Below are 27,484 nucleotides of genomic sequence, written 5' to 3'. Positions count from 1 at the left end.
GACATTTTATTTACATTTTATATTCTTTCAAGTAGTTTAAAATGAGGGCGGGCGGGAGGCAGGCGGCGCGTAGTGGGGCTACGCGGAGCGCTCGAGTGTGCGTAGATTTTGCCCACTACGCCCAGGGTTAGCCTGTTCCCAATTCAAAATTTCCCATCCCGGGGGGTTCACCCAGCCTTTCATCCTTTTCAAGTTCATAAATGTAGTACCACTGCTTTTTGCATTTTGTTTTTTTAAACATGAACCTGTAATAATGGCCTTTGAGCACTGTGTTTATGTTTGCTATGTGAACCAGTGTGTCAGGCGTGTTTGCTGATCCTTTTGTTCTGTGTATTTGCATCCAGGATTTGTTAAAAAGTATGTATTGTATTAATGACGATTGGAAAACTAGCCATTAAATTTGCATTAGTCACGGGAGCGCAATAGGGTGGGCCAGCAAGATGGCTGCTCCTGGGTGAGGCACCTGAAGTATGGGACCAATCAGCAACATGATCATACACCGGGAGACCTGAAGGCTGATCGAAAATGAAGCACACTGTCCCTTGAAGACCAGAAGCAGATGGAGGGGATTTATTTTGCACTATGCGCCCGAGCAGCAGACTGTGGAGGCAATGATGCAAAGAGGCCTGCAAAGCTGTGGCGTGGTTCCGCTACAGATTGCGACGGCTGTGGATCGGTGGTGTGGAGAGCTCCTGGGCCATACTTCCATGCTCCTGCAGCTGCTGACAATGCGGTAATGCCATAGAAGACCATCACTGATGTGAACACCCTTCCTTCACAGAGCAAGACTATTCCTGTCTCCACCTCTGAAGGCTCTCATGTGATAGAGTCACCTGTAAACTCCTATGTACATGAATCAAACTACTGTACCAAACATGCCCAGGGTAATGTTGAATCTGTCTCATGTGATAGAGTCACCTGTAAACTCCTATGTACATGAATCAAACTACTGTACCAAACATGCCCAGGGTAATGTTGAACCTGTCTCATGTGATAGAGTCACCTGTAAACTCCTATGTACATGAATCAAACTACTGTACCAAACATGCCCAGGGTAATGTTGAATCTGTCTCTGTCAGGTGTTTATGTGAATTGTTGCCTGGTGGGTTTGTCTTTTGACCCGTGCAGGGAATTGCGTATCAGATTGCCACATTACGAGACATTAACCAAACAGGGGGGTGAATAACTCATCTAAAACTTGGGCATTTAACATTATCACAAAGAAAGGGTTCTCTGTAGGGTTAAATCAAACAATCCATTTGTCAACAATAATCAACGTGTACGTATGTCTAAAGCAGTGTGGTCTATGGGTGTCTGTGCACATCTGGTGTTTGATAGAAGGCATAGGTGAATGGTGCAATCAAAAGGTTGATGGGTTAAAAACCTCACATTTGAGGCTGCATCACAGACAGAGGTCAAATATCTTGCTATGGCTGCTGATAAATGCAGAAGGATTGGTGTTTACTTTTCTTTCTCTGACTACAAACAGAGAGGAGTTTTTAAAGTGAATTATGTGAAAAAGTGTAGGAAGCTGGCTCTGTATACGATATTGCCACTAGGTGGTAATACCGTGCATAGAGTCCCGGGGTTCCCCAAATATGCACAGGGTTCAATGTAATACCCAAAGTGCTCTATTGGTGGTAGTGTGGGCGAGGAGCCTTAGGACTAACACAGAGGAGTGTTGGACATTTATTGCTCAAACCTGATCCATAGCAGACACATGCCTCAAAAAGGAGCTCCACACTAATTTAGAAGAATATACTTTGTATTTTATTTTAAGACCTAGTTCTTCACAATCAGATTTTTTTTAAATAAGATTGCTTTTCACTTTCAACAGAATAGTACGGTGTTATCTTGTAGGGAAAACAATATTGAGGTTAAACAGATAAGTACCACAATTATGGTTCCAGTCTTTGGGACCAAAGGTCATCAAGGGAAAAGGGTGAAGTAGGTACCAAAACTGCAGCACCAGCTGCACAGGGGCAGCTAGGTGCAGAGGTCAAAGTAGGAGTTTGGCCCAATGCATTTCAAAGGAGACTTGGGGTGTCTGGGGATACACTGCTTACAGGTAAGTAGATTGGTTGCAGGAGCCACGCTCTGTGGATTAGCACAAGCACAGTGGGGGCACAAAGCAGCACCAAACATACACCTCCAACAGAACGGAGGGCCGGGTGCAGAGTACCACTTTAGAGTTGGGTGCCTAATGCTTCTCAATGGAGTTTCTTCTCTTGACAAACCAGCTGCCGGCATCGCTCTGGAGGTTGCAGTGGGGATACCAAGAACAGCAGAGGTAGGTAGAGGTACAGAGGGTTTAGGGACAGGAAAGGGCCAACCATAATGGATTAATAACCTTGAAAGACTACAAAGTGAAATTAAAGGTCAAAGGTCAACAGACATGATTAACCAATGAAAATGCAAGTATCTTTCAAGATAATTACAATTATGCAACACTAGCAACAAATAATCCAAGGGCAGTGCAACAACAACCTTGATACACATAAACAAGTATAATTAGAGGTCAAAGGTCGAACAACATGACCTACTCCAACACAGTAACTAATTGGATGTATGTACACATCATGACAATTCCTATAATACCTTACTTGTAACAAATGTTCTAACAGTAATGGAGGTCAAAGGTCAAACCAAATGGCCCCATACCAATTTAGCCAAGGAAAATATAAAAAGCTAACATGATGATTCAAACACTGCAATAATTAGCTACCAATAATGGAAAAAGCATCTTTAAACACTTACAATACGTGTAATTAGAGGTCAAAGGTCATAGATTTTTGACTTCTCCAACAAGTTAAGCAAATATGTTTTTTTTTACTTTTCTTGACAAGTCTGATAAGACCACACTTGCTGAAATTGATCCAAGGGTAACAGAACAAAAACTAACAAATGTCCAAAAATGTGTATTTAGGGGTCAAAGGTCACCGTTTTTTAACTTCTTAAAATATTTGACTAGTTGACCTGTGAGATCAGACAATTACTTTTCCAATGATACCTGTAGGAGAGTGGCATCGACTGCATAGTTGCCCCCAAATTGACTGTTTTATGACTCTAGCCAGTCTGTGGCCCTGCCATCCAGGACCCCAGCCTATCTGCTTCCTCTCTAAACTGATGTGAGTACCCTAGGTACATACCAATTGGATACTGAGGACACCCTATCAGCCCCTTGTAAATGGTACCCTAGGTACCCAGGGCATGGGTCCCTCAGAGGCCTACCAGAGGCTGCAGCACTTATTGTGCCACCCCTGGGACAGACATACAAACTGACACCACCAGACCACTACTGTAGTCTGGGTAAGGTGGTGCTTGCACCCCTTACAGGGATATAGGTATCCTGTATCCCACCTAATACAACACATATATCCTCATAGGTCACCCCTAAAGCAGGCCTTGCTAATCCTACAAGGCAGGGTGCTGAAATATGTGTGAGGGGGAACCCATACCTGAGTAGGGCCCCTCTGCAACCTTCGTAAAACTATTACTGGGTTGTCTGTAGTGCAGCCATACCATATACTCTTAACCGCATTATAAGTTATCGCGATAGCATGATAACTTGAGAGTGGCTGCACAGAACCATATTGTGCTTGGTGTCAAACATGTAGGAATCATACCCCCGTCCAGCCATGGGCATGAGGGCATGATTCCCCGCTGCTAGAGGGGCGATGTGGGAAAAGTGGCAGAATTTAGACACCAATTTAAAAGTGCACACGTAGTACAAAATGGATGCTACCCGCCACCCACACAACTCTGGCTCCCTGTTGCTGGGCAGAACTCTAGCCACGGCAGCTGGACAATAGGGATCTTGTTGCAGGGAGGTGCTCCCACCTCCCCAGACAGACTATGTGGATTGGAACTGGGTGGGTGCAAAATAGGATACCTTTCAGAGTTGCACGTAGGCTTCTCCAGTGCCTACATTCTGCATACACCGCCTGGAACCGGTTCAGGGGCATCCTGTCCCCTGCCCTGGTGGGAAACACACAAACAGGAGAGGGTGTAGCCACCCTTTCCCGCCTGAACTCTCATTGGTGGGCTCTAATTTAGCCACCCCCCTATACCTCTGGATAAAGATGGGTGCAGGGTCCCCAGAGCCTCAGATTATTCTTGGACTTCACAGACTTGAACTTCGACTTGCTGCCGCACAGCTGAATGAAGAAATCTCCTTTGGGGTAAAGGAGTTACCCCCCTGCTTGGCAGGCACCTGAAAAACTGCAAGTGACCCAGTTGGAACTTTGCTGCTCCTACGGACATCAACGACTCCTATCTACCTTGAGGTGGGTTTCTAAGCATCCCAGAGGCCAGTGAGTGTGCACAGCAAAGCTCAGCACCGTGGACCCCGTGGGTACCGAGATCCCCAATACCCCAGGACACCAGCCACCTCTTGCACAGCACACAAACCCAACAAGTGGGGAAGTTGTGCTTTGGCCCATTTTTGAGCCAATCTCTCAGCATCATCTGTGACAAAGATCGACAACCTAGCCCGCTCCGGCGACCCGTGAGTGCATCTTTACACACTCCAAATTGTTGCCTCCCGCGGACCCTTGTCTCTCGACTGGTGGGCCCTAGCAGAGGTCAATCTTTACTTTCAAGAGTTTCCCTGGTTGCTCCAGGCCTGCTCTACATTCTCCTTGCTGGAGACCTCGCACAGACCTCGTGGGTCTGAACCAGTAGCTGTTTTATGAATCTTGCATGGGTTACGGTTGCCAAGGCTTAGTGGATCCAATCTGGACACTAACACCGCAGTGACCCTCATCCTGTGTGGAACAGTTGCCCTCCAGAAGCTGGTCTTCCTTGAAGCCTCCCGAGCCCGTGGCAGCTGATCCAACCTACACCTCTTCCACCTGGAAGCACCCGACATTGAAGGGCTCTTTCTCCTGAGCTCCCTGGTCACTGTGCCATGACCCAGACTCTGTCCCCTCTGCTTTCAGGTCCCTCTCTTCAAGATCTACATCTTCAATCTTCACGACATCAACAACGCTTCTTGCTAGCAGCAGTTCTTCACGTTTTGCCATTGAAAATCAGCCCACGACCCGACATCGAAAACGACCTATGCACCCGGCTTCCCTGGGGCAGGTAACAGTGGTACCTCTGTACTCTCGTGGGTGTGGGCCCTTCAAAAGCTTAACTCTGAAGTCTTGAACTTGAACTCCTGCTAGAAGTGTTTTTAATCTTGTAAAATTCAACCGTGACATTCTCCATAGGCTTTAATAGAGATCCCGACAGTAGCTTCTGCCACTGCACGCGTCTCCCGTGGGTCCCCTTCCTCACTACCTTGGGTGGTTTCTTAAGGGGCCAGCGACCCTAAATGCCCTAGGCATTGTCTGTAGAATTGTTGTGGTTCTTATACCAATTTTTTAATATATGGCTTGGTCCCCCCCCTGGGGCCATATGATTCCAGTGCTATTTATTGTAACTATCAATACTTGTTTGAATTGTATCTTTACCTCCAGCCTCATAAAGAGACTAGTGGGACTATTCTTAGAATAAATACATATATTTTATATATATACCTGTGTGGACTACTCTTTCATTTGGTCATTCAAGAGGTTATCTATGGAAAAACAATAAGCTTAACACTTCTTCAAGACTTAGCCTGAAGGCTGCTCTCCACAGCTACCACTAGGATAGCTTCTTTAAAGGTTGTCTTTTAACCTATCACCTTAAGAGTCGAATTGGACTGGTGCAAGGTGTCCCCTATAACTAGAGGACAGCATATGCCAGGCCAACTTCTCACAATACCCCACTTAGCTAAACAAGTTCACTGTTACAAAGTTACATCCTTAGCAGACTTCCAGAAGCAATCATTTGGGTCAAAGGTCAAGGACTGTGACCTTCAAGAGATTATGCATGAAATCATATTGCACCTATTCACAAAATATGCATCATTACTGTGCATGAATGTCAGAAAATCCATTTTGAGATGTTGAACACATCTTCAATAACAAGATTGAGAGAATTACATGAAAAACAACACCATATGAAACAGCGTGTTGGCCATTTCATATGTATTTTCATGTCTTTACTAGCAGGTGTCCCTAAAACATCCATTGCACTACTGTGAACCAACTCTCTTAAGCTTATAACTTTAGAATATGGCTCTATTCCTGCATTCACACATTCTCCCAGGTACTACCCTTGCACTCATCTATTTACTCAGACACTACCCATGCAGCCGTACATTCATCCAGGCACTGCAAATGCAAACATTCAATCAACCATGCACTACCCTTGAACTCATTCCTTCACTCAGGCACTAAGCATGCATTCATCCAATCACTCAGGTACAGTCCATACACTCATCCAATGACCCGGGCACTATTCTTGCACTTATCCAATCACACATGCACTACCATGCACACATCCATTCACCCAGACAGTCACCGTGCACATATTATATCTCTCAGGCACTACCCATGCACTCATCTAATCACCCAGGCACTACCCATTCATATATCCAATCATCCAGGCACTTTACTTGCCCTCATCCATTCACTGATGCACCACCTATGCACTCATCTATTTACTCAGGCACTACCCCTGCACTCATCCATTTACACAGGAACTACCCGTTCACACATCCAATTACCAAGGCACTACCCTTCTACTCATCCATTTACCCAGGCACCATGCATGTACTCATCTATTAACCTAGGCACTACATATGCACTCATCCAATCACCTAGGCATTACCCATGCACTCATTCATTCATGTGACGGTGTACGTCCTCCCGATAGTGGCGGCGCCCAACCCAAGATGGCCACCGCCGAAATACCCGGAACTGCAACCAGCGGTCTAGCGAACGTCGAGGGCAGAGCGGAAGTGTCCGCAAAAGCGGACAACAGCGAGGAGAAGGCGCGCGAGAGATGGAGAGAGAGGAAGCCAGCCGGTGAAGAGTGGAGATCGTGCGGAAGCGAGGAGGAGGAAAACGAGACCGTCGCCTGGTGCAGCGGGACCATCCAGGAGTATTGACCTCCGGATCGGGAGGGAGCCGACAACGAAGGAATCAGCTCAAGGAGCACCGCGCTCGGGACCACTGATCTCCTGAAAACCAAGGAGACTGGGTCTCCCCTCGCCACGGCCCATGGGGGTCGTGGAAGCAGGCAAGTGACCGGCGTATGCTCATCATTATTACAGGGGCTGTGGACACGCGTGAGGGGTGCACCTAGATAAAGCACTAATACTCCCACACCATAGACACAGCACGAATACCAGGGTTTTGGTGACAGTGTGCACTTTCCCCTTCCCCTTGTTGCTTTCAAACGTGGCCACCATCCTAAGCATTTTTCTATTCTTTCCTTTCCTTTTTGGGTCCTCGAGTACCAACCTCTGGACGGAGAATCCCCTGCCCGTGACGACATCATTTATCAAGAGGCGTTTTGATTCCCTTATCAGACTTTCCACCCGGATCCTGTTCTATACCTAGGGCATGTGTGACTCTAAAACAACGTTGCCAATAAAAGAAAAGAGTACCCCTTTCTAAAGCGGTCCTAGTTATTTCCCAAGCTAACGAAAGGGGAGGGAGAAGGGGGTCCAGAACAGGGAAACCAGTACAAAGTGGTGTCAGAAGTGGGATACTTATCTGTCTGGAAAAAGACAGAACCCCGAAATGGAGGCCATCATCACCCAGTTAGCCGAAGGTCAGCGACATTTACAGCTGGTCTTTGAGGAGCAAACGAAACAGGCACAACCCGAGAGAGAGGCTCTACAGGCGGCCCTGAAGGACCAAGCAGTCCTGTTAACAACAAACCAACAGGTACAGGACACGGCCGTACTGCGCCTCACGGATGCCATTGCAAGTGCCCGAGTACACCCCAACGTCCCAGGGTCAGTACTCCAGAAGTTCCGACAAGGGGATGACCCGGACTACTTCTTTGTTAATTTCGAAAGGGTTGCTTCCAAGGCTGCATGGCCACCCGAGCGCTGGGGACAATATATCGCACCTCTGTTATCCGGCGAGTTACAGGCCGCGTACCAAGCGGCTAATCCAGCCGGTGTTACAAGTTACGTTGATATAAAAAGGGCTATCCTTGAACGACTAGGTTGCGATCAGGAGTATTACAGGTCACGGTTTAGGAAGGAGAAATGGACTGTGGGCGACAATCCGAGGGCTCTATATTATGGGATTAGGGATCTAGGTAATAGATGGTTACAACCCACCACCTCCTCCCCAGATGAAATCACCGAGAGAATCTACCTGGAACAATATTTGGACGCCCTCCCCTACAATACCAGAGCCTGGATCAGGCAACATCCTAATCTCACGGTGACCATGGCAGTTGATCTGGCTTGTGCATATCATCGTTCTCCTGAGTTTAAAGCCCCTTCAAATAGGATATCGGTAGGAGCCCCAAAGGTACCAAACAAACCAACCCCGACATTCCCCGAGCCCCGTAGCCAGTCATTTAGCAGGCCACAACCTAAACCAATGCCTCCTGGCCCAACTCCCCCAGGCCCACAATGTTTTCACTGCGCTGAATGGGGACACATAGCAAGAAACTGTCCTTCCCGTCCTGTCCCTCCTGAGCCCATGGAGGTCGGGTATACTCGGGGTAGGGTTATGGTAACAGGACAAACCCCAAAAGGTATAGGAAGAAAATACACTTAAACGGGAAACCAGTGTTAGCATTTCTAGATACAGGGTGTCATCATACCGTGGTCGACAGAACACTTGTCAGGGACTCACAACTCAGGGACGACGAAGCCATACAGGTCACCTGTGTTCATGGGGAAAAGAAACTATACCCCCTGGCCGAAGTTTTATTGGACATAGAGGGAGAGTCCCTGCTGAGGAAAGTAGGGGTGGTGTCTAATCTTCCGGAGGCTGTCCTGCTGGGAACAGATCTTCCTAGATTCCATGAATACCTACAGGCCAGTTCCCCATCCCCAACCCCGGTGTCCTGGTTAACTGATGCTCCATACCACAATTCAGAAATACACGCCACGTCCCCTAGAATTCCAAAAACACGCAGAGAGAAAAGAGGAGAAAGAGCCCGGTATGTACAGACCAAACATGTGTTATCCCCACCTACTTTTACCTCCTCAGAAACACCTCATGGACCCGAACGGAGTTTCAGAACAGCCCAGAGAGAGGATCCTACACTCCAAAACGCCAGGGAACAGGTCCAAGAAGACCAGCCTGATAAGGTAGGCCCCTTCTTTTGGGTACACAAGGGACTCTTATACCGGGTCTCCTATGAACGGGGTAACCGAAAAGAACAACTACTGGTTCCACGTTCCTTCAGGGAGCAGGTGTTGTGTCTGGCACATGGTCAAGCGGGAGGTGGACACTATGGCAAAGAACACACTCTACGGTATATGTTACCTAGGTTCTATTGGCCCGGGGTGTATCAAGAGGTAGCCCGCTACTGTGCAGCCTGTCCCAGATGTCAGTTAATCAATACCCCTTCTATACCCAAAGCGCCACTTCAACCTCTCCCGATCATAGACGTACCCTTCAAAAGAGTGGGGATGGATTTGGTCGGACCTCTAATTCCGTCAGTCCGAGGACACCAGTATATATTAGTCCTCGTAGATTATGCGACTCGCTACCCCGAAGCTATACCTCTCTCATCCACCACAACCACAGCTGTTAGCCATGCCATGGTGTCATTTTTTTCCCGAGTAGGGTTTCCTCTTGAACTATTAACGGATCAAGGGACGCCGTTTATGTCCCGATTAATGAAGCAAGTGTGCTCCATATTGAAAGTGAAACAAATACGCACGTCGGTGTACCATCCCCAAACGGACGGTCTGGTGGCGAGGTACAACCGCACTATTAAGACCATCCTACGGAAAAGTATAGATAGGGCCGGTAGGGACTGGGACCGCCAACTGCCTTTGGTCCTCTTTGCCATCAGGACACACGAACAAAGTTCAACCGGATTTTCCCCGTTCGAACTCCTGTTCGGACGACGCCCCAGGACTCTCCAGGATATGGCGGTAGAACAGTGGACAGAGGAAGAAGACGAAGGGAAATCCCTACTTTAGTACTCCTCATCCCTAAAAGAGACCTTGTCCACCCTGTGGGAAGAGGTACACACCAACCTTGAAAAAGCACAAACGAGACAACAGCAACAGTATAACCGCCATGCCAAACTCAGGGAATTTCAACCCGGGGATCGAGTACTGATCCTTCTACCAACGTCCGATAAAAAACTCCTCGCCACGTGGCAAGGCCCCTACACAATTCTCGAAAAAGTGACTCTTGTCACTTACAAAATAGACGTACCACATAAACAAGGTGTTGGGCAAATATATCACGTCAATCTTCTCAAAGCGTGGGAGGAAACCCAAAAGGAAGCATCAACCTCAGATGCCCCCATCCACCACATAGCCGTGGACAAACCGCTTGAAGTAACCTTTCCTCCCCGAAGATAGGAAGAGGACACTCCCATACAGCTAGGGCCCCAAGTCACAAAAAGACAAAGACAGCAGATCTCGTCCCTGTGTGCCAAATATTCCTCCGTTGTGTCAAAGACCCCAGGGAGAACCACATTAGTTGAACATGACATAATCACCAAAACCTCACAACCGGTTAAGCTAAAACCATATCGTATCCCGGAGGCTAGGAGGGAGGCAGTGAATCAGGAAGTACAGGACATGCTGAAGGCCGACATAATCGAACCCTCCCACAGCGAGTGGTCTTCACCCATTGTACTTGTACCGAAACCGGATGGCAGCATCCGCTTCTGCATAGACTTCCGCAGGGTAAACGCGGTATCCCAGTTCGACGCCTACCCCATGCCGAGAGTAGATGAATTAATTGAGAGATTAGGAGAAGCCCGAGTGATGTCCACCATAGACCTAACAAAAGGTTCCTGGCAGATCCCGTTGACTCCTACAGCCAGAGAAAAGACGGCATTTTCAACACCCACTGGCCTCTATCAATTTAAAGTACTTCCCTTTGGTCTCCACGGGGCCCCTGCTACTTTTCAGCGCCTGATGGACACTATATTGGCACAGCATCGCCACTTCGCTGTGGCTTATCTAGATGATATCGTTGTATACAGCCCTGACTGGGACACCCACCTACGACATCTAGAGGCCGTCCTAAAAACGCTAGAACAAGCCGGTCTTACCCTCAACCCTCAGAAGACAACCTTTGGTACCAACCACATAGAATACCTGGGATATGATATACAGGAAGGGTGTATTAGACCCCAAGTAAATAAAATAGAAGCCATCTCCAAAATAACCTGACCCTCCTGTAGAAAGAGCGTCCGTTCCTTCCTGGGGTTGGTGGGCTACTACAGGAGGTTCATACCCCACTTTTCTGAGATCGCCAGTCCTCTCACGGACCTCTTGACAAAAGCTCACACAGGAAAACATCTCCCGTGGTTTGATGCCCAATAAAAGAGTTTTCAACAACTGAAAAAGGCCCTCTGTACAGCCCCTGTCCTCGTCTGCCGAGACTTTCAGAAAACATTTGTTCTCCAAACAGACGCCTCGGGAAGAGGCCTTGGGGCTGTCTTATCCCAACCTGATGAAGCGGGAGACTTACGGCCTTTGTTGTACCTCAGCAGGAAGTTATTCCCTCGGGAACTCAAGTACGCCACTATTGAAAAAGAGTGCCTCGCTCTCAAATGGGCTATGGAATCCCTTCAATACTACCTCTTGGGACGTTCTTTTCTGTTGTTAACCGATCATGCTCCTCTGACTTGGTTAGCACTCCATAAAGACTCAAACCCCAAAGTTTTACGTTGGTTTCTCTCGTTACAGCCCTTCACCTTTGAGGCCATACATCTACCGGGGAAACTCCAGTCGAACGCAGACTACCTCTCCTGATATCCTGTCATTGAATGGCCCGATCGTCCATTCCCGAGGGGAAGGCAGTGTGACGGTGTACGTCCTCCCGATAGTGGCGGCGCCTCCGCCGAAATACCTGGAACTGCAACCAGCGGTCTAGCGAACGTCGAGGGCGGAGCGGAAGTGTCCGCAAAAGCGGACAACAGCGAGGAGAAGGCGCGCAAGAGTTGGAGAGAGAGGAAGCCAGACGGTGAAGAGTGGAGAGCGTGCGGAAGCGAGGAGGAGGAAAACGAGACCGTCGCCTGGTGCAGCGGGACCACCCAGGAGTATCGACCTCCGGATCGGGAGGGAGCCGACAACGAAGGAATCAGCTCAAGGAGCACCGCGCTCGGGACCACTGATCTCCTGGAAACCAAGGAGACTGGGTCTTCCCTCGCCACGGCCCATGGGGGTCGTGGAAGCAGGCAAGTGACGGGCGTATGCTCATCATTATTACAGGAGCTGTGGACACGCGTGAGGGGTGCACCTAGATAAAGCACTAATACTCCCACACCATAGACACAGCACGAATACCAGGGTTTTGGTGACGGTGTGCACTTTCCCCTTCCCCTTGTTGCTTTCAAACGTGGCCACCATCCTAAGCATTTTTCTATTCTTTTCTTTCCTTTTTGGGTCCTCGAGTACCAACCTCTGGACGGAGAATCCCCTGCCCGTGGCGACATCATTTATCAAGAGGCGTTTTGATTCCCTTATCAGACTTTCCACCCGGATCCTGTTCTATACCTAGGGCATGTGTGACTCTAAAACAACGTTGCCAATAAAAGAAAAGAGTACCCCTTTCTAAAGCGGTCCTAGTTATTTCCCAAGCTAACGAAAGGGGAGGGAGAAGGGGGTCCGGAACAGGGGAACCAGTACAATTCACCCAACCATTATCCATTCATTCATTCATTCATTTACCCAGCCATTATCCATGAACTGATCCATTCACTTTGACACTACTGGTGTACTCATTCATTCACTGAGACACCACCCATGCATTCCTCCATTCACTCAGGAACTACCCAGGCACACATGCAACAACCCAGCTCTTATAACAACACTACAGTCCATGCAGTGGGTGGCCATTCTTGAAAACTCTAGATCCATATCTGTTGCAGTAGTCTGCACCTCAGAAGGGACTTTCTGGCCAGGAATTGTTGCTGCTGCCACTGAAGTAGATCATCCTCCAGCTTCCCTCTGCTTGACCACCAGTTAGGGGCGTCTTTTCTGATCGGATTTTATATGGCATAACATAGACGTTGTCCCATATGAATATTTCTTGTCCGTCCCTCTAGAGCATTGCACAAGTTTGGCAGCAGTTTTTGATTCTGTATTTTGTGGAGGTCCCTCTTCTTCCAAATCATCAATCTTCACCTCCTGCACATCTCGGTCAAGCTTTTGTTCCTGCTGACCCCCATGTCCTTACTTTGTTGCTGATTTGATGAAAAAAAAGGACCAAAACTAGGCATACCAAGACCTATCCACCTGCTCAGAATGAAGTTCTATGAAAGATGATTCGAGGAGGAGGAGTGGGTGTGTACTTACTTTTGATTTTGCTGAAATGAACATAATCCAATGATATTCCTTGCATTCCCGGTCATGTGATATTTCCGGTGACCTAAATAGACAGAGTTATTGTGGTGAAGCTATACTAAATTTTAGAATATAACTTTATAATCTGAGCAATATTAGAAAAACTTGAAAATTTCATGTGCCTTATATCAATGTCATAATAATACAGACAGCCATAAAAACAGGAAAAAAATGGAAATCAAAACCTGCCTTTTTACCTGGTGAGCAAATAGAATAATAAATATTTCTGTGTATTGGCTTTTGGAAACGACTATTTTTTTATTACCCTACCAAAGTGGTCATTTCCATGTATGATTTTCACAGTCACCTGTCAGCCATCTTCAATTGTGTCATGTGACTTCAGGGTGTTTTATAAGTGTATGTTTTATATATAAATTGATAGTACAAGAAGTACTGAAAAGTAAAATATAAAGTTTCCCAAAATCATAATCATAATTGCACAAAATCCAGTATGTTAAAACAATCAGTTAAAAAAGTACATTAAATGGCTTGGCCCTGAAGGATTCTCAGTGGGCACTAATAGGGTTAAGTTAAGCATATTGGTAGATGCATTGTACATTTCCTACTTGTGAAAGACTTCTGTAGGTCCAGCAAAAGCAGTTCCCAGTGCAGTAACTATTCACAAATTCCAAGATTTACGTGTAGATACATGTCTTGTTAATATTAGTAGTAGTGCATTCATAGAAGTAATGTCATAAGTTGCTTTCAAGTCTATAGTTTGCCTAATGCCTACACTGCAAGAGTCTTCTACATTCAATCAAGAACTTTTGAAATTGGAAAAACAACCAATACTGAAAATGGAAGCTATCCATAAAATGGAGCACAAAGGAGTACCTATTCTCCTCTCAGAAAAATTACCGTCAAAGTTGGATTCTTTGGAAATATCGGTGTCTAAGACTGAAGGTTTAGAAAAGACTTTATATGTCTGTATGAACTGTCGGGTCATTTTATGGCGTATTTTGAATGTAGAAGAAGGTTTAGTAAATGTAGCAATGTAGCAATGGGAAAGTTGTTGATTTTATAAATTTTTTAGAAAAGAGATGGATTAAATTTGATCAGATTGAAGAGGTGAAACAGATTGTACGTTGTACGTTGTACTATTCGTTTTTGCTTGTAAAAGAGTTGTATGTTTGTAGAAAACAGTTTTCGCTTTCTTTAGCACATGCTGTAACCATTTGTAAATCTCAAGGTCTATTAGGCACATGCATCATCATAGGGTTTTGCGATTCCTTAATAGCGATTATTAAGGAATCGCAATTAAGGAATAGCAAAACCCTATGCATGTAGGAATCGCTAAAGAAATAGCGATTCCCACAAATTCCTTAATTGCGACTAGCAAATTGCGAGTCGCAATTAAGGAATATCTTCCCATTCATTCCTATGGGCCTCCAGGCCCATAGGAATGAATTAGAGATTGCGGGAGCAATTTGCGAGTACCAGTAGGCACTCGCAAATTGCTCCCGCAATTTCGATGGTGCAAAGGTGTTCAAAGGACACCCTATTGCACCCATGTATGTTCACTCTGCACCAATGTTGCATACACACATGCTCTAAGGGCATGTGTGTGGGCAACATGACACTTAGAAAAATGCAAATAAGTGCATTTTTCTAAGTTTTCGCAAATTACCATGAGGTCCAGCCTCATGGTAATTTGCTCACGCTAATAGCGTAATCGCTATTTTTTAAACTGTAATGCATTGCATTTAAGGAATCTCAATTAGGGATTCCTTAAATGCAATCGCTATTTAAGAAATCACAATAATTTGCGATTTCTTAAATTGCGAGTGGCAAGTTGTTTCATGCATCGCAACAGCTATTTTTGCGATCGCAAACGGCCGATTTTTGCGATTCGCGCCGTTTGCGATCGCAAATAGCTTTAATGCATGTGCCTGTAAGTGTAGACACTGCTTTGGTAAATATTGGAAGTGCAGTGTTTAAAGAAGGCATGGCATATGTTGCATTCTCTTGAGTAAGGACATTATCTGGTTTGTATTTGATTGATTTTGAGGATAAAACGATTAGTGCTGATGTAAATTGCGTAAGAGAATACAATCGGTTAAGAAGACTTTATGCTCCTAACTTAGGTGAATATCCCATATATGAGAAACGTGTGGTGTATCTTGAATGGAAATATGACAAATATTTCACTGAGATTCAAAAAAAGAAAAGAATTCAAGAGAATTATGAAACTGAAAAGGAAATTAAAATGGACACAGTTGATGATATTGTAGAATACCAGTTAGAAAATAGTTCAGGTATCAACTGCTATGCTAATGTAATTGTTAATGTTGTGTATTATCTAGAGGATCTTCATCATGAAATTATGGAAAATCGAGTTCTTTACTACATTATATTTTTGAAAAGTTGATAACTGATAGAACTAAAAATCATTCTGCTTCTGGCATTCGGCATCTTTTGAATATACGTACTGGATCATTGAAATTTACATTGAATGTACAACAAGTTGCAAAAATATGTTTGGACTAAGTTACAGATGAGATTACAAATGTGAAGAGTGTTTATTTTCTTCTACTATTGAAATAGACACTGAACAATTCATATATTTGACAATACCAGATTGCAAATCAGTGTCTTTTATCTAGTTACTAAAAACAGCTAATCAAGATATGAAATGTTCTCATTGTATGTCAGATATGTTGTCAATCTTATTTATAGAAAGATTTGGACAATATGTCCTTTTAATGCTACAACATTGTAGAGCAGATGGAAGAAAAGTTGAAACCAAAATAAAAAATGTTGTTGCAAGTAAAGTGGCATTTTCTGGAAGAACGTTTAAAGCAGTGGCTATTATTGTCCATGATGGACCTACTACAACATCTGGACACCATACTGTATATTTAAAGTGCAATAAAGGATGGACACTTTTCAATGATGCCTATTTGGAATCAAATGTAGGTTGCCTTATGAATTCCCAAATTCATATGTGATATTTTTGAAACCAACGTCTGAAAACTTAATTCGACTTATTGGGAAGATGTGCACATTAATTTAATGAGGTTATTTTGGATATTTTAAATGCAAATGGATTTTGAAAAATTATTCGGCCTATTGGGAAGTTGTGAACAAATACTGTTTGGATTATTGTTTGTGCTAATTTTTATTGCATTTGCAAACTTGCGTTTGAAAGAAGAAGTTTATATATTTGATCTTTATAATATACGCAATGTAAATGAGAGTGTATATTTTAGAAAATGTACTTCAGAGAAAAAATGAATTAATGTAGATGAAGAATGTTTTTAGAAACTGTAGGTAAGTAAACAGATAGTTGAACTTGTTTTAAATATTTGTTTTTTTAAATCTCATTGTTTGTATTTTCCCCCCGCTGTTATATGATGATATACATTGAAATTACTGTGTATGGTGAAATTCAGTAGAATCTGAGAACAGCATAAAAGGGAAACTGAATATGTTATTTAATTATAAAATAATGTTGTGTTGTTAAAAGTATAATATTATATGCAATAATAGTTTTTAACTTCAGTTTACAACAAAACGACTGTATCTTCTTGCAAGACACTGAGGGTGCATTGTCTGTAAATGCTTCATCATAGATGATGTCCCGCAAGGATATTGTTTTTCTGACCCTTGTGAGAGGACCTTTTCACAAATGGTGCATGTCACCTTATAGGCATTTACATTTTTCTCCTCAGGTGGTATGGAGAAATATGCCCACATGCGACTCTCATACATTTTGATGGGGTCCTCCAAGTCTTTCTTCCTCTTCAGGTGGAAGCTGCTGTGGTGGATTTCCAGCTGCCATTTGGTGATGGAACAAAAAACACCAAAAGAGACAAAGAAGAGAAGCAATAGACAACAGGTGTGTCATCTGAGATGCACTTGAAAGAATGAAAAAAATGCGTGGGGTCCTTCAAATTCTGGAATCAAAAGCTTCTTAACTAATAAAATGCTTTCTTTTGAAGTGACATGGGATTCACGTACACGGCTCACAACAACGTGATTCCTGAAATATATATTTAACAATAATAAATCTCGTTCTTCACATGGAATCATACGGTGTATTGCATTGTGATGTGGCAACATATATCAAATGTAAATTGTGAGATATTTGTTTATGGAAATGGAAAATAAAGTTTAAAAAAAACAATAATATATCTTTATTCCAGTTACAAATATATGATATTTACAATTATGTTAAATAATCTCTTGGTATAATATACATATAAAAGTTATATGCATATACTTTTAAAACTTAAAAATATGTGGTGGATTCGCGCACCTGATGCAATCCCCGAAAATACATATGTGATGTTACACAGGGCTGAGAACGCGCAACCTTTGCATACCAGACATGCATCGTACACGACTTAACCAATATGGCAGCAAAATTCTTAGATTCGTGCACCCACCGAGACTGGTACACGATGGATTCGCGAATTAACTTTAAAAAAATATATAAATTCATATTTTATAAAAGAGAAAACATTACATTATGTTATTTTAATTTAGCATTTAAAAAACCTTTAAAATTCACTGAAAAAAAACATAGATTTCAGGGATGTTATAGTTAAAAATTAGCATTTAAAAAACCTTTGAAATTCACTTAAAAAACACATAGGTTTAAAGGACATTATAGATAGAAATTTTTATTTAAAAACACCTTTGAAATTCAGTGGAAACACCATACGTTTCAGGGAAATTACAGTTGGGAATTCGCATTTTAAAAATCCTTTGAAATTCACTGAAAAAAACATATGTTTGAGGGACGTTATAGTTAGAAATTAGCATTCAAAAAACCTTAGATATTCACTGAAAAAATCACAGGTTTCAGGAAAGTTAGAGTTAGTTGTACATTTCACTCGTACAACACCAGAGACATTTAGTTGAGCTAACTATAACTCGCACCCCCACAGTGCACTGCTGATGACATCACATATTACATCACTCGTTACCTGGTCAGTGATATCACTGATGACATTACTAATGACATCTCAAATGACATCACTGATGATATCAATGATGACATCATCAACGTTATAATCTGATGTATCTCCTCACAACCTAATATACATTTTGATATACCCACTCTAAAATACAGACTGCCATTCTTGAAACCATAGACACACTAATACCAGCTAGTACATACCCACTCACTGATTCCTAGGTCTACACACACATCCACCCAATCATCCATACAGTCACTCATACATGTAGTCACTCATCAATACAGCCTCTATCATATGCACTCATACACGCATACAGACACTCACACACTGCCACTCAACCATAGAGCTACTCACACAACTAATTATTCATTCACCCATGCATCCAGTAAGACACATAATATCACTCACTTATACAGTCGGTTACGTGCCCACTAAATCATCCATTTAGAAACTCATACACCCATCCATTCTTCAATAGACCTTTTCTTTTAGATATATATATATATATATATAAATATATATAAAAGATACGAGGCTGAAGGTTGGAACAGAGTCTAACTTGAGCAGCACAGTGAACCCAGCACCTACAGAGGGTTTTGCCTCGACATCACCCGCCTACTAAAAGAATAACTTTGCTAAAAGACTGACGCTTGGAGCCTACAAAGGTAAAAGACTGACTCTCCTGAGACCACATGTCCCTACATGCATCAGTTTCACAAACGCGCACAGCGCGGCACAATGAGTGTAATTAATCAATCATGCATGCTAATAAAGGAGACGTTCAAGCGCCAGAGAGAAAAGCAGCCAGCCCCTGACGAGAGGCAGAACGGCCTCGAAACGCGTAGGGCGAACAAATGATTAACCGGAATGTCGAGGAGCGGGCAAGCTGTAGAGTGACTCCCGAAGGCTCGGACCATTGTTTGAAATATATATATATATATATATATATATATATATATATATATTACCTACTGGCGGTCGCCAGTAGGTAGTTATAGTTAGGACCCTGTTTCCATAGGAAAACCGCAACATTCTATTTTGAATAACTTTGGCGCCGGTCGACAAATCCTCGCGAAATTTTCAAAACTAATGGGGCGCTACGCTCGGGGGGATTCGTCAAGCGGGGGCTGAGAAAAAAGGGGGGTCCCAAAACGCGTTTTTCCTATGCATTTTTCCACAGGACCTTTAGACACAGCTACAGCCCGAACGGCTGAACAGAGTTACTTGAAATTTGGCAGAGAGGTAGTCTACAGGTCAAGGAAGTGCCTTTTGTAGGTCTGGTGTAAATCTGTTCAGTAGTTCCTGAGAAAATAGCATTTAAATCAATATATATATTTGTGGCAGCTTACCGTGCGCTTACCGTGCGCTTACGGTAAGCTTACCGTATGCGTACGGTGCCGTGCGCGAGCTCAAATCTGATTGGTTGTCACATGACTGTAAACATTCGAATCGGACGAAATCAGGAAGTGTCGGCCGCCATTTCGTGTGTTTCACACAGAAAAAAAAAGGGAGATAACTTGAAAAGGGGGCAAGGAAGAGAGTTACAGACCCCCTAACATTTGAAAGGGGGTCAAAGAAGGACAGAAAAGTACAAAAAAAACATTAATTAATTTTAAAAAAAAATTGCGGGGTACGCGTACGGTAAGCTTACGGTAAGCTTACCGTACGGTAGAATTTTTTTTTTAAAAAGAAATAAAATTCAGATTTAAGTGTTTAGATATTAGGGGGCTCTAAAAAGAGCCGTTGTGTTTATGAAGTGATTTTTAGTGGTACCTACAAGTAAGTACCGATGCAGAGTCTAAGGTTCAAGAGGAAGACTCTGTTCCCTTCATCAGTGAAGTGTACACCATCTCCTCTATAAATGTCTTGCATGTCGTAACGCAAGTTGTTGTGGTAAATGGAACCCATACCATAGTCTCGGAGGAAAGCAGAAACAGATTTGTTGACGTGCTTTCTTGCTTTGTCAATCTGCGGACAAAAATGATTGGACCAGTTCCATTTTTGCCTTTGGCATATGTTAGAATACACAAAGGCAGTTTTAGGGAAAAGTGAAAACAGTTGTGCAAAGGTCTCCTTCATAAGCATTTCCAGACCTACCCCAGAAGTGCCTAGGTCATTGCCACCACAGTGCCCTATTATGAGGTCAGGGTGTTGGATTTGCATGAAGGATTTCACCAATGGCATCAATTGGTGCCACTTTAACCCTCTCTGACCAATCCATTTAATGTCTACATTTGGCAAAGCAAGGTCTCTCACCATACCTGTTTTCTCTGCATACTTTTCACTCCAGAAGACATAGCTGTGCCCTACAATCCACACTGTGAACATCTTCAAAGGAGAACTGGATGCACTCAGGAGGTGTATTTCAGTAGAATGGGAAAAAGAAATGAAACACATTTTGGAAATGGAGGCATACATATTTTTTTAAAATAAAAAGAACTCATTGGCTGTTTCATACCATTCTACACTAAAAACTAGGCTGTATGTGTCAATTTATAGAAGCATGTTTTGTATTGGTACAGAAAAATGTGTTACCAAAGAACAGTACTATGGATTTGCTGTTAGGTTTGAAAAGTCAAGCACTCTTGCTCTTTGGAAATGAAACATTGTGTGGTGAACTTCTGACCTAACTCCACACAGCAGTGTTCCATGAGCTGTTGCTATGGTAGCAGGCAGAAGTCAAGTTGGGGGAAGGGTACTAGGCAGAAGTCAAGTTGGGGGAAGGGTACTTTTGGAAAAGGTCTGGTTTTCAATCAATAGAAATGTGTGATTACATTTGAAAGAAAGGGGGAAGCACTGAGATTTGAAATTAACATGTATATGTGTGGAAAAAGAGAGGGAAACTTTGCCATTATCTGGTTCTGCTGAGAGGAGAGAGGTGTACAGAACAGAGATCCCGGCTCTGATAATCTGCTGTTTGAGTGCCACATTTCTTTCACAACTAACTAATTTTAAAGGTGAATTATGAGTTTGAGAGGGGATGTATGTGGTAAATTAAGAAATGAATAATAGAATTGGAATTCCTTTTGTTGAAGTTGTGTTTATCATTTTGTGTTTTGGGAGAAATTTAAATGTAAGGAACATGTAAAATAATATGGACTATGTTTTCACCATAAATTAAGATTTACTGGTATAAATGAGGAATACTTTTAGGGTTTGAGGTTGCAGTCAGTAATGAAAATACATTTAGCATCACTAAGGCTGGTTGCCCTTGCTGGAGTGTAGTCAGTCACCCAGGTTACACATGTTGCTGGTCTCAAAAAGCTGTTTGGACATGTGCTGTTTTCAGAATCTGAAAAGTGGATTCAAAATGTGTCAGACTGTAAAAGTACTTATCACTTGCCAAAAAAAGAGTAGTAAGTGTGCTTTCAAATTGGCAAAGAAATTTCGTTTTCAGCCTAATTTCAAACCATGACTCTGTGTGCAAAGAGGAATTATAGACAGAGATTTATTGCGTATTACTCTGGTAATTTTACATTTGCATTAGTAGGAAAGGGGGAGCTATTTTTTCTGCAGAAGCAGACTCTTAGCACACACCCAGCTGCTTATCCTGTAGAATCATGCATAGTATTCACAACCGAGTGGGGTTTGAGGTTGCAGTCAGTAATGCAAATACATTCAGCATCACTAAGGCTGGTTGCCCTTGCTGGAGTGTAGTCAGTCACCCAGGTTACACATGTTGCTGGTCTCAAAAAGCTGTTTGGACATGTGCTGTTTTCAGAATCTGAAAAGTGGATTCAAAATGTGTCAGACTGTAAAAGTACTTATCACTTGCCAAAAAAAAGTGTAGTAAGTGTGCTTTCAAATTCGCAAAGAAATTTCGTTTTCTGCCTAATTTCAAACCATGACTCTGTGTGCAAAGAGGAATTATAGACAGAGATTTATTGCGTATTACTCTGGTAATTTTACATTTGCATTAGTAGGAAAGGGGGAGCTATTTTTTCTGCAGAAGCAGACTCTTAGCACACACCCAGCTGCTTATCATGTAGAATCATGCATAGTATTCACAACCGAGTGGGGTTTGAGGTTGCAGTCAGTAATGCAAATACATTCAGCATCACTAAGGCTGGTTGCCCTTGCTGGAGTGTAGTCAGTCACCCAGGTTACACATGTTGCTGGTCTCAAAAAGCTGTTTGGACATGTGCTGTTTTCAGAATCTGAAAAGTGGATTCAAAATGTGTCAGACTGTAAAAGTACTTATCACTTGCCAAAAAAAGAGCAGTAAGTGTGCTTTCCAATTGGCAAAGAAATTTCGTTTTCTGCCTAATTACAAACCATGACTCTGTGTGCAAAGAGGAATTATAGACAGAGATTTATTGCGTATTACTCTGGTAATTTTACATTTGCATTAGTAGGAAAGGGGGAGCTATTTTTTCTGCAGAAGCAGACTCTTAGCACACACCCAGCTGCTTATCCTGTAGAATCATGCATAGTATTCACAACCGAGTGGGGTTTGCGGTTGCAGTCAGTAATGCAAATACATTCAGCATCACTAAGGCTGGTTGCCCTTGCTGGAGTGTAGTCAGTCACCCAGGTTACACATGTTGCTGGTCTCAAAAAGCTGTTTGGACATGTGCTGTTTTCAGAATCTGAAAAGTGGATTCAAAATGTGTCAGACTGTAAAAGTACTTATCACTTGCCAAAAAAAGCGTAGTAAGTGTGCTTTCAAATTGGCAAAGAAATTTCGTTTTCTGCCTAATTTCAAACCATGACTCTGTGTGCAAAGAGGAATTATAGACAGAGATTTATTGCGTATTACTCTGGTAATTTTACATTTGCATTAGTAGGAAAGGGGGAGCTATTTTTTCTGCAGAAGCAGACTCTTAGCACACACCCAGCTGCTTATCCTGTAGAATCATGCATAGTATTCACAACCGAGTGGGGTTTGAGGTTGCAGTCAGTAATGCAAATACATTCAGCATCACTAAGGCTGGTTGCCCTTGCTGGAGTGTAGTCAGTCACCCAGGTTACACATGTTGCTGGTCTCAAAAAGCTGTTTGGACATGTGCTGTTTTCAGAATCTGAAAAGTGGATTCAAAATGTGTCAGACTGTAAAAGTACTTATCACTTGCCAAAAAAAGCGTAGTAAGTGTGCTTTCAAATTGGCAAAGAAATTTTGTTTTCTGCCTAATTTCAAACCATGACTCTGTGTGCAAAGAGGAATTCTAGACAGAGATTTATTGCGTATTACTCTGGTAATTTTACATTTGCATTAGTAGGAAAGGGGGAGCTATTTTTTCTGCAGAAGCAGACTCTTAGCACACACCCAGCTGCTTATCCTGTAGAAACATGCATAGTATTCACAACCGAGTGGGGTTTGAGGTTGCAGTCAGTAATGCAAATACATTCAGCATCACTAAGGCTGGTTGCCCTTGCTGGAGTGCAGTCAGTCACCCAGGTTACACATGTTGCTGGTCTCAAAAAGCTGTTTGGACATGTGCTGTTTTCAGAATTTGAAAAGTGGATTCAAAATGTGTCAGACTGTAAAAGTACTTATCACTCGCCAAAAAAAGAGTAGTAAGTGTGCTTTCCAATTGGCAAACAAATTTCGTTTTCTGACTAATATCAAACCATGACTCTGTGTGCACACAGGAATTGTTTTTAGATATTTAATTTGTGATGGTGTTATTGTGATTTTCACTTGTAGGAAAGGGGTACATAGTATTTTAAGATATGAAAAGATCATAAAAAATGTAGTAATATATTTAAATAAAATAAAGGATTTTTTTTAGTTTTTTTCAGATATTGCTGAAGAGCAGTGAACAAAATTTAAGATGCCTACAAAATCCAGACTAAGGAAAAACCACAAAAAAAATCTATATTTGAAGACAACTGGAGGACCTAAGTTAGTTGGAGATGCTCATGTTGGGAAAAAGAGAAAGTCTTCTGGTAAGCAGAAAAAAGCTTTTTTAAACAATATCTTCAAAAAAAGGAAAAATGTACAAAATGTCTGTACTGGAAAGAATGTTTTAAATAGAAAACAACAGGAAAAAATTGAGCATTTAGTTAATGCAAATATACCTTCAGAAACAATAAAGATTAACTTAAAAAGAAAAACAGTGTTTAAAGAGATTCGTAGAAAAATGTTTCAGAGAAGAGTTATGTCCAATTTGATAAAGGATGTGAAGAAATATAAGAAAAAAGCTACATTTTATAAGAGAAAAAAAGAAATTGAAGCCATTGCAGCAAAGGCTTTAGAATTAAAAAGGAAACTATTCATTTTAATTTTGAACAGGATGCGTACATTAGATAAAATGGTCAATGTACTGAAATCACAAAGCAAAAGGAAAAGACTAGTGAAAAGAACAAACTTTTGTAAAGTGTTTTTAGGAGAATGGATGCATAGTTCAAGTAGTGAACCATTTTTTAATGAAGAGAGTTATTTTCAAAGTAATAGTTTGCTGCATGCAGTTGACACCAGAGGTCGTGCTTATGAAGTGAAAAATGGTTGTATAATGGAGAAGGAGAAAATGGTTCCAAGAGATGAGGAACAAGTGATGGCGGATGAGGCTATGGGGAGACGTCCTAAAGCCCCAGTGTACACTTGGAATTGTAGTAGTATTTGCACTGTGCGTCAGGAATCTATTGATAAATTTCGTGAGTTTCTAAGAGAATATAGTAAAAAAAGTGTTAAACAGAAGATTAAGGTGCTTCAAAGTCTAGATCCATGCAGAGTGAGAGAGAATACTGGTTTGCAGGGACATTCTCTGGCTTGTCTATCTAGAAAAGTGTGTAAAAGTGTTTTTCATCATTTTAGGATGCTGGCTGTTCATCATACTGAAATGAGAAAGTTTGTGAGACGATTGTATTTTGCTAAAAGTCCAGCAATAAAGTTAGATGAATTGAATAGGGCTCTGTTCCGTGGATCGGTATCAGATGTAGAGAAGGTTACTGATGAAATTCAGTTTTGTTACTTTGGTCCAGAACAAGAAAGTGCAGAAAAGGACACAGTAAATGAGGAAGAAGTGGAAGAGAATGTAGAACCCTCTGTGAGTAAGAAATGTAATGATCACATAACAAAATTTGCAATAATCTCTAATGAAAGACCAAATATTACTTGTATTTGTTGCCGCAGAACACATTATAGAAAACAAACCAGGAATGTTGATCTCTACCGAAAAAGTGAAAATGAAGATAATTATAAGTGGAAGGATTTTGCCACATATATATTTCTTGAAAATTGTTTTGAATTGGGTGAAGATCAGCGTATTTGTAAATACTGTTACAACAAGTTAGAAGAAAATAGAATGCCGACCAGAGCTGTACATAATAATTTAGAATTTGATGCTATTCCTGCCGAACTTTCTGAATTAAATACATATGAGTCTATACTTATTCAATGTGTTCATCCGTTCCAGACCATAGTACGTATGGAGCCCAAAACTGGTAAATTACCTCCTTCAGATTTACTGAGAGGTTTAAAATGTAGAGTGGTGTATTTGCCCTTGGATTTGAAAAAAAATATGGAAACTATTGATGCAGATACTTTGGAAACTGAACCATTAGTTATTCTGGTTAATGGTGTACCTACAAAGAATAAGAAGATTTGGCAGGAGCTGGTAGATGTACGGAAAGTACAAAGAGCAAATTTGTATTTGAAAAGGAATAACAAATGGTATGAATCAATTTATATAGAAGAAGAAGATTTACAAGAAGACACAGAAACACCAACTGCACAAATTGAAAAAGTGGACAAGTCAAAGGAAGAAGAAATTTATGAACATTTCAGCATACATTCTCTTCATTCAAAAGAAGTTATGGGAGACAATATTGATCTGTTTCAGATGAAGAAAGCAAAAGGAACTCCTGTGAGTGTATGGGAGGAGAGCTTGGAAGCTCGATGTTTTCCCCAGCTGTTTCCTACAGGAAAAGGAGGACGATACGATGAACGTCCAGAACAGATTCCAGCTTCTGAGTATCGAACTACAAGACTATATGCAGAAGATCCAAGATTTCGACAAAGTATTCCTTATTTGTTCCATCTTTTATTTGAAAGCGACTTGTCTGCATTATCATATGCAGTAAATCAGATTTTAAAAAGTGGAGTACATTTACAAAATGTGTCTGCTAAGGATTTTATGGAGAAAGTGCAGCACCGAGATGATCTTTTGGAAACACAACCGATCAATCTGATGGCTTGTCAGCGTGGGACAAATGAATATTGGTACCGACGCCATGGTGAATTAAAATGCATGTTACGGAATTTAGGAACACCAACATGGTTCCTTACCCTAAGCTGTGCCGAGTACGCTTGGGATGATTTACTGGATTTTCTTCGAGAGGCAAATTCAAACATTAAAAACATCAAATACAAGACAGCAGGAGAACTGTGCTCATTGGATCCGGTTAATGTTTGCAGATATTTCAATCATAGATTTGAGGCTATGATGTCCTTCATCTGCAATAAAAAAAATCCAACTTTTGGAGAAGTAGTGGATTTCTTTTGGAGAAAAGAGTACCAGGCAAGAGGTGCTCCTCATATTCATATGCTGTTGTGGATCAAGGATGCCCCAAAGTTTGGAACAGATACTGATGAAGCAGTGTTATCTTTCATTGAAGAATATGCAACATGTGCTATACCAAAAAGCACAGAAGAGAAAAAGTTAAAGGAGCAAGTTTTACGTTTCCAAAGTCATCGGTGTGTAAAATACTGTCGACGGAAATACAAGAGCAAAGAAAAATACTACACTAAATGTCGATTTGGATTTCCTAGACCTGTTCTTTGAAATGGAAGAGTAAACAGTTTTATGTCATCTGTGAGACATACTATTACAAGAAAATCACCTAAGAATACCTACAACCTTAAAAGAAAAGAAGAATCAAAAAATATAAATGACTACAGCCCAGTCATTTTATCCATGTGGAATGCTAACATGGATATACAGTATGTAGCTGACAATTCCATTGCTGTTGCTCGATATGTAACGTCTTACATTACTAAATCAGAAAAAACTGAATTGAAAGAAATGTGGGAAGAGATTTCTCACGAGAAGACTGTCAGTAAGAAGCTGTACAGTTTCAGTTTAAAGATGTTATCGCATCGAGAAATTGGATCCTACGAATGTTCAGATAGGTTATCTTCTGCAAGTCTCTACTCGAAATCAAGAAGAATAATTTGGGCAAGTTTAGGCCTTGCAGCAATGAGAAATCGGGTACTGAAATCTGTTGG

General features: G+C 42.1%; 1 protein-coding gene across 1 annotated transcript; it reads left to right on the top strand.

Annotated features, from left to right (window-relative positions):
- The first annotated feature begins 7,619 nt into the window (after positions 1 to 7,619).
- On the top strand, positions 7,620 to 8,618 carry LOC146829825 (uncharacterized). The gene has a single exon (XM_085606550.1). The coding sequence runs from the start codon at positions 7,620 to 7,622 to the stop codon at positions 8,616 to 8,618; it is 999 nt and encodes a 332-aa protein (XP_085462676.1).
- Positions 8,619 to 27,484: the final 18,866 nt, after the last annotated feature.

Source organism: Triturus cristatus, chromosome 5_2 (assembly GCF_964204655.1).
Source record: "Triturus cristatus chromosome 5_2, aTriCri1.1, whole genome shotgun sequence".
In the NCBI taxonomy this organism is placed as follows: domain Eukaryota; kingdom Metazoa; phylum Chordata; class Amphibia; order Caudata; family Salamandridae; genus Triturus; species Triturus cristatus.
The sequence above is the reverse complement of the archived record's forward strand: the minus strand, read 5'-3'. Positions and strand labels throughout refer to the sequence as shown.